Source organism: Ornithodoros turicata, chromosome 1 (genome assembly GCF_037126465.1).
Source record: "Ornithodoros turicata isolate Travis chromosome 1, ASM3712646v1, whole genome shotgun sequence".
NCBI classification, from domain to species: Eukaryota; Metazoa; Arthropoda; class Arachnida; order Ixodida; family Argasidae; genus Ornithodoros; species Ornithodoros turicata.
The window spans coordinates 194,189,067-194,201,317 of NC_088201.1; the positions used below are offsets into that span (position 1 = coordinate 194,189,067).

Genomic DNA, 12,251 nt, shown 5'->3' on the forward strand with positions numbered 1-12,251 from the left:
ACGCGACTCGAACTGACTGCCGTCAAAGTGTGCTTAGAGTCGAAAATACTCGTAAGCGCTATACAAGAGCTCGTACGTATAAAACTTTATCAAGCTACTTGTGTAGGTCACACATCGAGCAGCAAAGTTATCGCTGACACGTTTTATAACAAGCACGCTGAAGATATCACTTGTTTAAGCGTTCGTGTCGTGACCGAAGAGGGGGCGTTGCCGCACGCACACAACGGTGAAAATTCGAGAAAGCTTCGTTTCTTAAGAAGTGGTATCAGCGTCAATATCTGCAACTCATTGTGTCGTTCCACTTGAGTTAGTAAAGAACGACTGTCTTACCTCACACAGCTCGCTGTTCGCATTATGTCTCCAGCCGCCACCACGTTTTGTCTTTTCTTCCCATATGCGTTTTCTCTTGGGGTCTCTGGGAAACCTGTACATGCGGAAGCCCTTCGCACGCGAATTGGTGCAGTTCACAGCCACGCAGCACTCCATGTTGGCTGCGAAGTGCCGGAGACACCGCACTAAAGCTGCCTACATGTGCAACACTGCACGCCGGTCAGACGAAAAGTCGCATAATGGCGTCTCTTCCTACGGTGCTGCTGTCGACCCTGACTTGACTTGGCTCAGCATGGCTTTAGTTCTCTTTTCCCGACTCACCGGCCGGAAAGCGACGCGTTTGACGTGTCGACAAGCTCCTCCCTCGCGGCGGCAAAAGATCAAAGAATGGCCAAACTCTCCCTATATACGGCTCTGATGCGCTCTATCCCCCCGCGCCCCCTGCTACTCGCTTCCTCGCCCTCTCTCTACGTTAGAATGGGTGCCGGAAACGGCCTCCCTTTTCTAACCTATATTTTCGTACGCGACAACGCGCACTGCGGCCCTCTCGCGAAGTCGGATTTTCTTTTGAGTGCGTGATACAAATATTTCACTTTATTCACAATAGGTTGTTCATGGGCTCTGTAGAAATAGAAATTAAATGTAATAACTTTGAACCGCAGGGTTACAAGGCACCCAGTGTGTAGTCTATGTGTTGTGACAGCAGGAAAAACAAACTTCAGAGCACACAGGCAACACTATGTTATAGTTACTGCTTAAAAGTAGTAGAAATTTGTGACACAAGTCTAAATGTGGTTAAAATGTGACTTTTAGACGTCATGCCTCGTAGGCCGCACCTTCTAAGTAGGGAAGGGTAACGGTAATGGTAACGGAAACAGAAACGGTATATTTACCGAAATTGGAGATGGTAACGATAACGGAAACGCATACCACTGTCCCCCATTACCAGAAACAGAAACGGAAACGAAAATTATCACTGGTATTGAATTCGGGTAATGGATATTACTGTTGTGCGATGACATTTCAGTGATTTTTCATTTCATTTTTGTATTTTAATGACTCCGTTCGCTGTAATACTGTAAATACTACACGAGAGCATGGAAATAAAGCGCAGTATATTGGATATCGAGGATGCATCACTCGCTTGCCTACTCGTGACATTACCTACCTACACAATATCAAGACATGAGACTTACACAACATAGACTCCACGTTCCCTACTCCACCATAGCTCGAGGATGACAGCCATATTATTATTTTTTTTTTACCTTCTTCATTTCACCGTGGCTATGGCAGTATTGTGTACTACTGAGAGCGTCCACGTAAGATCAGGTATGCTGGTCCAGACGAGGTATCAGATCTTGTTTGAATAATTTTATGTTATCGGCCGATACCTCTAAGTGACGAAGCCGATGTCCACTCGTTGTTGACAAAAAAAAAAAAAAATGAAAACGACAGACTTGGCTGGTCGTTCACTTTAGTGTTGTATTCCGGTGTTGTCTGCGTAGCATGTGCTGAAAAGTTTCTGATGAGCAATATATCGTTTCGTTCGTCGTGAGATCCTATTCCTATGTGCTTTCGGATGATGTAAGTTTGATATTCGTACGTGCAGCGTGTCACACACTGCATCCGTGCAGAAATAGGAAAAATCGGAAAGTAGGTCACCACATTCGAGCCAATTTCTAAAAAGCCACATCATTTATGGTCTCGATATTTTTCTCGTGGCAGTCTAAAGACTTGCGGTTGCAGAACATGGAAAAACATGGTGCATTATTTGCGTCGCGTCGGCATTACAGGGCTGGAAAGTGAGCCTGTTGCTCACAAAGTACACAAACAGTCAGAATACCTGACCCTGAAGGCTCTCTGTCCTTCGGTTGTTCTAGACGGCGCTGTCTGAGGATGAGTCAGCTCTTGTGAAAGACAAATTACAATTTTTGGGTGTTCGTGTGTCAACTGCTTTCGTTAGGTCCAGTGGTCCTGTTGTTGCGCAGTTGGTGCGTTGCGAAAGGTACATAACTCCTGTGAAACAAATGGACTCATACGACCGTTCGTCCTGTGGTTAGGCTGACCACGGAGAGATGATCAATTTCCAACTACGCAAGTGCGTACTCGGAACACATCGCGTGTGCCTCAGCTAATGAGCTATACAGGGTGTCCCAGCTAACTGCAAACACAGTTTTAGAAAAATATATAACACTTTTTCCAAGATGAAATCAATTGCAATATAGTATATGCTGAAGGGCACTCCTTAGGAGGGCATTAGCAAAGTCCAAAGGCAATGTCCTAATTAACTTTCATTGATTAACTTTTTAATTATAAAAGCTACAAAGTTGTCCCAATGAGAACATCTGTTCCTTTCGGTCACCTGATATCGTAGCCGTTTTCAGGACAAAAATCCGTTAGATAGATCGCCCGCAAAAAAATTAGTGAAGGAACGCCATTTTTCTCTTCATTTTGTTCATTGCGCTTCTTAGAAGACGCGTCTTTCCTTCACTCCCAATGTGAGAGGGGGAAAGAGCAGACTATCGCCTCTCGCGTCCTGGAAAAAGATTAAAAGGAAACAGAAAATGCAACCCAAGATAAGGCCAGTTCCGATAGAGTCACCCGATACATTTGTTTTTGTTTTGTTTCCGCAAGTTCAAGCTCATCTTCGACGCATGAGGCGGCACTGTACTCCTTTCCCCTCTCACGTTCGGGATGAAGGAAATACGCGTCTGCGAAGATGCGCAATGAACAAGATAAAGAAAAAAATGGCGTTCCTTCACTAATTTTTTGCGGGCGATCTATCGAACGGATTTTTGTTCTGAAAACGGCTACGATATCAGGTGACCAAAAGGAACAGATGTTCTCATTGGGACAACTTTGTAGCTTTTATAGTTAAAAAGTTAATTAATGAAAGTTAATTAAGACATTGCCTTTGAACTTTGCTAATGCCCTCCTGGGAAGGGCGCTTCGGAATATGCTATATTGCAATTGATTTCATCTCGGAAAAAGTTCATATATATTTTTAAAAAATATGTTTGCAGTTAGCTGGGACATCCTGTATGTCGCTACATACAATAGAGTCCCGGCAGAAACCTTCGCGGTAGGGATCTTCTGAAGTATCGAATTTACGAAACGCTGTAGTTTTTTCCCCTGGTTAACCCAGCTAGCTGTGCAACACTTCCCTATTGAAAAAAAGAAGAAAAAAAACCCACTAGAATCATTCTAGTGTTTTTGGTGGCTGTGATTTGGGACATTCCTGGTGCTTTCTTCCCTGATGTTAGCATCAGAATTCCCTGGTGTTCCTTGTGTCTTTTCTCTGATGTTCCACACCAGGACCTCTGATGTGTGTGCTCTGGTGTTGCACACCAGGATCCCTAGTGTTCTGTGACGGTCCAGTGTTGAACATTATGATGTCTCATGCGTTTCATCGCGTGATGTACTTGATTGCTCAGGAACCTCACAATGCACTAAAAGCTGTGCATAGCTGTAGACGTGTGTGTGTGAGAGAGAGAAAGCAGGACAGTGCAAGCGCGGCACCACAGCACCAACACGGTGTTAGTGCTGTCCTGTTTGTTTTTCTGTAAGCGTTCAAAACTATGCACAGCTTTCAGAGCCTCCTGAGGGCGCTGAGGAGCCAAGTACCCCACGAGATCGAATGCGTGAAACAGCATAATGTTCAATAGTCGAGCATCATAAAACACCACAAAGCGATCCTGCCATGCATACATGAATGTGCAACATTCAACAAACACGCTCTGCTCGTGGGCCGGTACTAAAGCTGCTTGGGATGTACTCATTAAGGTTAGCGACTCATCAAACCAGTCAACAATACAACAAGACATCAATCTTTCAACTGTAAAGGTGTCCCAGCTGAGCACGCTACTAATTGTTTGCATATAATATACTGAGAATCAGAAATAGGAACAGACAAGCACGTGTAACAAAACTGTCTATATTACTGCTACCCAGACCTGTAAAAATTACTTTTCGAAAGTAATTGAATTACGATTACAATTACTTGTTCACAAAGTAACTAAATTACAGTTACAATTACTCATTTTCTATTGTATTTCAATTACAATTACTGAAAAAAGTAATTGCATTACACTGAATTACATTCACAATGTTGACCGCAACGTGCAAGATTTGATGTACATATTTATTGCACATGTTCTGAAAGATGGTGGTAGTTGTGCTTGTGGTAGAAAAACAGGTTAGAGAAGTCTTACACAAGGACAAGTCTCTTGCCATATTAAAGAAATACCGAACATCACAGTCAAAAGGCTTTCTTTCTTGAGGTATGTGAACAAAGTGCAGATCATGAGTGCAGCTTGTAACGTCCATTGGCTTTCAAGAGTAAGCTATTCTCAAAGTTCTTGTCTGTAAGGCTGCCACGTCTCTTTGTCATAACAAGACCACCAACCGAAAACAGACGCTCCACTGGTGCACTGCTGTGCAGTCGAACATTGTACTTCATGAACACCTCGAGCACACAAGGAAGATCTTTCACGCACTCTAACGACTCTGAAGTGCGGGTCAATACCCACAATTCGTATTTCTTTTCCCATGGTGCAAGAGTTTTGCTCCTTCCACATTCGAATGTAAAAAATCTGTACTGAAAAATGTGCCGATCTGAATCGAGTCTTTGGGTAACCACTGTGAGAAAGAAAAAGAAAAAAAGAAACTGTGTGGAACTAACCCAAACTTTAAACATTAGGCCTCCCAGATAGCGTTCAAAGTAATTCCTGAAGTAATTCAAAATGCGTTACGCGTTACTTGTAAAAGTAATTCAATTACAGTTACAATTACATAAAACTTAAGGTAATTCCGGAAGTAATGAATTACTAAGAAAGTAATTAGTTACAGTAATTCAATTACTTGTAATTAATTACTTTAAAGGTCTGCTGCTAGCATTGATGATACACATTTAAGAGGAGTATGCACTCCACAATATAAAAGTACAGAAAGGAGCAATGTTATTTCTTTTGCGAGTGTGAATACATCACATGCAGCACAGTTATAATTTAGAAAAGCATGCTCGATGAACTTTTCAGTCATTTTCCGTCCTCTCTTGTTGTAGTCCATATCCCATGAATAATCAGTTCACATGATGCCGGAAGAAACGCACATTCAAAGATGTCACACCAACGACGAGTCGTCACATCTACCCCGAATGCATCTCTTGTATTTTCTCATACTTCCACTTGTGCACAGGTTGGAAAGCAAACTACGACATATAATGCAGAACTTGATAAACACATATTGAAAGTTGTTCACATTCGTGCGCAGTTTTTATGTTGAAAACCAGGACGGAACGCTACCTCAACCACCTCGACCAGCTCGTTGAGTTCAAAACAGACGCTAATGCCGATGGCGCTGTCGCTGTCTTACGTGACAATGAGAGCGTACATTTTCGTTTTCAAACTCGAGTGAAAGCCGCAAAGCGTGTCAATTGCGACACTCGGGGGAATTATTTGCGATGCGAATTATCATTCCTTTGGAAAAGAAGTTGCGCTAAGGAACTCATGATCATTGTAAATAGCAGTTTTCATGGTAACAACGTGTAGTGCTCGGACCCTGGTGCCTGTAGGTCTCGTGTCTGTGAACGACACCAGACCGCTCTAACGGTCACATTAAAACACTACGCCAGTCTAGTGCGCACACCAAGCATTCTAGAAGGCACCATAATGATTCTGGTGTCATAGTAGTCCACACTGGTGTTGACATCAGGAGAACTCGACAGCACCAGAATCACCCGGGTGGCACGCAAGAAATTTTTGATGTACGCATTACAAACATCAAAAGAGTCTAGTGTTAACGCCAGAAACATCAGGAAACACCAGAATAATTCTGGTGATTTTTTTTCAATCGGGTTGGAATGAATCGTACAAGGCACATTTCGAGAATGAATGCTCTATTACTATGTATGAATGTTCTGTATATTTCTAGGTCACGATGTTTCTTCACAACACCAGAGTACTGCAAGATATCCAGAAAAGCCATGAGTCAGACCTTGAGCAGGTATGTAAACCCGTCCTTCACTCGCGTTTAATACCACGGTTCCTTGATAGTTGTTTCGTGTGACAGGATAAAAATGCCGCGCGAGATTGATTCACACAAGCATGTCGAACACATGGCGGTTCCTTTCAGTCTCGGAAAAGAAATGAAGCCAACACGAGATGAGCAAAACAAGAGATGATCGACAAGGACACAACGGCTAAATTTCATGACATGTCTAAGTCGGCGGATATCATTTTAGAGACTATACTTTTGTCTTGATTAGCTTCGCGGTAACAATTGAGAGTAAGTCATCTGGTACCACGTGAAAGAGACTGGTGTGATTGCGATAGGCCGATCACGTCAACTAGTACTCCGTCATGCGTGCAGTAACTGTGTTCGATTAACTGTAGAAGGTCCTCTATGCGCTAAATAAAGTACGGATAACCTTACCGCCGTGCATTATGCACATAAACGGCGCCAGAATCTCCGGTTGAGGGTTTGAAGACAGGAGACTCGCGACAATAAATCCGTGCCACTCGAAGTACTGCAGCAGCCTTCCGCATAAAATAAATGCGAACAGAAAACGATTATTCGCATTGTAGCTGCTGCAACGTAACAGGAAGCCATTGCAACAACTAATCTGCTTGTAGGAAGTTCGCAAAAGCGCAAAAACAACACTGCGTCTGCGTTCCCATTACTAGCTTGAGCGGGAACTTCTCCCGGGTTCCGATCGCTGCGCCGCCACGCGGCGCCCTTTGACCCTAGGCCAACCTTTTGATGGAGCTGCATGACCAGAAAGCCATCAAGGGACCGTGGTAGCACTTATCTTTACAAGTTGTTCCTGACTGTGGTAGATGAGCCAAGTTTTCTTATTATGGTTTGAATCAACGTACACATAACGTAACTGCCATAAAACGACATACACAAAGATGATGACGAAGTTGCGATGATGTAACTGCTTGGCGTAGTCGGCCACGCTCAAGTGTGCAACGTCAGGGCAATTGCGTGAGGGGCGGCATATAAATACGCGCATTTTATAGCGCTTACATCAAGGCTGGATATATTCGCCACAGGATGTAACTGCCATGGCTTCTATACGCCTCCACGTTTACGCGGCGTGCTATACGCGCCACGGCTTATGGTGTTATGTGCTGCGCGCTTTATTCGCCTAGTATACGCCACTTCAAATGCATGCTGTGTCTCCAGTCGTCGCGCTTCACACACCTGTGGAAACGCAAATGCGGTACTTTTTTGCGGTAATATTTTTTCATACAAGCACTACAGCACCACTTCTTTGGCACCTATGAGACCCGTGGTTTGAGACCTGTGAAAGGTTGTTTTCTTAAGCTACTCGACTTTCAGAACAGAACTATATTAGAGCAATGCGCGTGCTGTTCTTACACATGACCCTGGTGAAAACTAGTACAATGGGGAACAATATGTTTCAATTTTTTTAATGCTTGAATCGAAATGTGTTACCAAGATGAACAATTTCGTGGCTAATAATGTAGACCCATAGCTGATGCAGCAAGACAGTATTACAGTAAAACAGAACACGCAACAGTATTGTAGCAGGAGCACCAATTTCTGATGAACTTGAAGGACACTGTGGTGGATGGCATTTCAACTTACAAGGACTTGTTCAATTGGACTTGTGGGACCAGTGTCACCATGACAAAAACAATCTAAGCATGATGCCTGCTCTCCATACTGACTCTGGTGGGCTGCAGTGAATAAATCTCTCGATACATTATAATCAAGAAAACTCAACTGCCACTGCTGTTATCAACGGTGCTATACGCCCAGGATGGCAAGAAATTAAGTATCGCATCCGTTACGTCACGAAACTATCAAGTTCAGAAAAACAAACTTTGTGTCCTGAATTACAAAGAAAATTCGCAGTTGATTCTAAATTAATCAAGGGTCCCAATAAGAGGCATCTATGTTTTGCGTATGAGCCTCTCTGCACCCAAGTTGGTGAAAAAATCAGTGCAGACATTTAAACATTTCGACAATGAATCGAATCGATAAATGCCCACTCTCTTCGGCACTCAAGCGTCGTGATTTTTATCGTGTTCATGCGCCTCTCTTTTTAGTTTGTTATTGGGAATTAAGTACTGTGGCGTAGATACGAGCTGATGAGGTCTTATCTTCAAGCGGTCACAAACCAACACGTGCTGGTACGAATATGACGGCAATTGATGTTCTGAGGATGGAACACATAGAAAGGACATACAAAGCCTCAAGTGCCTCACAAATTTACGACGGAAGAAGGAAGTCACTGAAAAGGGAAGGCACTTGATGCTTTGTACGTATTTGTCCTGTCTATGGATACCAGCCTCAGGACATCAATTGCTATAATCTTCAAAAGATGCCTCTTCCGTTGATTCTGTCGTATGACTGTGTGTATGATTGAGGAAACGTGTAAGAGTGAAAGCAGGATGAGTGAGAGAGTGGTTGGCTTGTCCCTTCCGGTGACGTACCCTTGAAAGTCGCTGGGAGGGGTGTTAGCTTAGCTCATTGGTGAGAGCTCGGGACCGGTAAACAAGAAGGGTTGGGTGTGTGCGCTACAGCTGGTTGATCTTTTCAGTGACTTCCTTCTTTCGTCGGCAACGAATAATTTCGAATATCCTTGTTCGAAATATTTAGATCACTGTGTTCCCCTGTACAGTTGGAGGACGGAATGTCACCAGTTAAGTTTGAAAGCAATACATGTTTCACACAGATTGAAACTGAACGGAAATGCAACATGATGTACGTACGCAAACACGGAAAAGTAGCAGAAGGGTGCCGCCATGGACACGCGGAGCTTTATTTTCTTTGTCTGAGGCAACTACGAGAGCTGGTCGGGTTGGAATCGTTTTCAATATATTCCATAATCGTGTGCAATGCGCTGCCCGTTGCTTACCGGCTTATGCATATCTAATCTGCGGATGCCAACTGTCTACTGGTGCCCCGGCTTCGAAACGTTTGAGAATTGTACGATGTCAAAAGTGTGTTAACAAATCCCACCATTCTAGACACCGCATTTGCACAGCGCCACCGATATCACCACCAGAACGCCGGCCGTTGCACGTTACGAGATGCAACACGCAGCAAGCACACAGTAGCAGATTTGGGAGCGTAGGTAAGCGCAGCTCTTCCATACGCTACACTGTTCCGAGACGCGCAATAAGAGCTCTATTAGGAGATTCATTTAGTTATTTATTTCGTACCCACAGCGCCTTTCGGCATTACAATGGGGGGGGGGGTTCATGAGAAAAAGCTGTGACGATGGACGACGGCAGACGATTCCAATCCATAATCGTTTTGGGGAAAAAAGATATTCTAAATGTGTCCATGGCACAAGCATATTCACGCACCTTGTATGGGTGATCCAAGCGTTCAGATGTGTAACATGGAGCTAGGACGTATTTGTCCCTGTCAATACCGGTTTCGGAAGGGAACATACTATGAAAAAACTTTAGACATAATTTCCCCCGTCGTACTTCAAGAAGTCCCCAGTTCAAGTACTATTTAGCACGTGTCGCACTGAAACGAATACCTTACTCACCAGTTACAAGCCGCACTGCAGCATTTTGCACCCGTTCTAATTTTGTAGCATCCCTCTTTGTTGGCAGATCCCCAACCGGGCACGCATATTCAATGAGTGATCTCACAATACATCTCTGGCGGAAGGTGGGAGATCTCTCGCATTACGACCGGGGAACCCCAGCGCACGGCTTGCTCTGCTCGTGACATAGTCAACATCCCTCTGCCAATATAACTTAGCTGTAAAATAGACCCCAAGATACTTATATTTAGGGACTCCTTTTACCTCCTAGTCATTTATAGCGTACACAACCTCGCGCGGATTCTTTTTATTTGTATTATATCTTTTTAGTTGTGATGAAGAGATGGGGAGTGTCATCGGCAGGGGCGATACCCTACCCCATTGCTGGTGGTGACGCGTGGAATTAAATAATGATACCTTTCACAACATCGAAGTCCTATCTTATTCAGAAAGGCGATGAGAACTTTAAGTGCAGAGAGTTGGTGGGCTAGATGCGGCCAGGGACGAAGCAATTTTGTGTAACAGAGGGGGCGAGCGTCCAGGTCGGTAAGTGATCCTGAGAGTACGGTTCGGAAGGTAGATTGTGTGGGCAATGGAGAAGAATGCGCTCTAGATCTTCTGCAGCACCGCAGTGATGTGCATTGGGGACAGTCAACTTCCCTCAAGCGGTAACGCCGCTGCGCTGTGAAAGCCGCACCGAGATGCATACGATGAAGTAGTGCGGCATCTTGACGGGATGTATGTCGCAGCATGCGGAAAGTGAGCGCTGCATCAACTCTGCTCGGCATGGCCGGGCGGGGGGGATAGAGAAGGGGGATATATGTCAGTAGTCCTTTGGCGGAAAGCCAGAGGAGTGCCGAGGCTTCAACGGACGGAACGAACATCCCCGCTCAGCACCGCAATAAGCGTCCTTCTCCGAGACGAGAGAACTGCTTCTCCGGCCCATAGTAGTGCATAGAGTAGGCATAGCCACAAAAACTCAACTTACTGCCATAAAAAAGGAAATAGTCATAACTGGTCATAAACCATGCCGGTAGTCCCATCCCATCCCATAGGGAAATAGTCAAAGCAGGTCACAAATCACTCCGGTAGTCCCATACCATCCCATAGTAGTGCATACAGTAGGCATAGTCACAAGAAGTCTTATAGCCGTATGAGAACTGATGCCCTGAGAAACGATGAAAGAGTTTTGTCTGTCATCGTTGATTTCTTAGGCAATTTTAGGCTTTGTATGTATTTGTCGTTTCGATGTTGATCCAGCCTGAGAACATCAGTTCACTCATGTTGAACGGTTGCCGATTGCGTCGATACCGTCTATGATTGTATGTATGAGTGAGAAAAGTGTAAGAGTGAAAGGGGATGAGTGATAGAGGGCGGTTCATTTGTCCCTTCAGATGACGCGCCCTTGGAAGTCGCTGTGGAGGTGTGTTAGCTTAGCTCAATTGGTAGAGCCCTGAACCGGTAATCCAGAAGATGTGGGTTCGAGTCCTACAACTGGCTGGCCTTTTCAGTGACTTCTATCATTCATCGTTATAGCTATAAACAACGAAGTAGTCATAACTGGTCATAAATCATGACGGTAGTACCATACTATTCCATAGTAGTGCAATGAGTAGGCATAGTGACAAAAAAGTCAGTTCATGGTTGTAAACAAGGAAACGCTCACGAGAGGTCATAAATCATGCAGGTAGTACCGTACCATCCCATAGCAGTGCATACAGTAGGCATAGTCATAAAAAGTCAATTTATAGCCGTAAACGAGGAAACTGTCATAACGGGTCATAAATAATGCCGGTAGTCCTATACCATACTATGGTAGTACATATAGTAGGCATAGTCACAAAAAAGTCAATTCATTGCTTGAAAGAAGAAAATAGTCAAAGCTAGTCGTAAATCATACAAGCAGTCCCACACTGTCGCATGGTAGTCAAGAGAGTAATGAAAAGATAACCTGATAATTTAGGATTATATTCCACGACATAATGATTAAAATTGGTAACACGAGGATTAGATTATGCAGAAGAAGGATTAAACCCCACGGTATCAGGATAAAAGTGGCGGAATAAGACCTAAATCCAGCCAAACAAGGATTAAAAGTGGTGGGAAGAGGATCAAAATTCCACGGCATAACGATTAAATTCCGCGGTATAAGGATTAAACACGACGGGAAAACCTGTAGTCTCCTTTGTTTATGAACTTCATGTTGCACTGGATCATGGATTCCGCACGGAAAGATTGGCACCTGGATCGTGCCACGCCCATTTTCGGCCATCTTTACGTCCACAATAAAGTTTGCGCACACCGTACTGCTTGAGAGTGGAGTCGCAGCAACGAGGTCATTACGGACATCTAACGCTGTTCTGGTCTCAGAGGACTGATCTGA

The 12,251-nt window shown here is 44.2% G+C and overlaps 1 protein-coding gene across 1 annotated transcript in view; it reads left to right on the top strand.

The window, feature by feature from the left end:
• The window catches only part of LOC135378915 (uncharacterized), a 385,731-nt gene that overhangs the window by 222,434 nt on the left and 151,046 nt on the right, over positions 1-12,251 (top strand). The window contains exon 12 of the mRNA XM_064612080.1: positions 6,265-6,336. Within this exon, the coding sequence (XP_064468150.1) occupies positions 6,265-6,336 (72 nt within the window). The remainder of the gene's footprint in view (positions 1-6,264; positions 6,337-12,251) is intronic.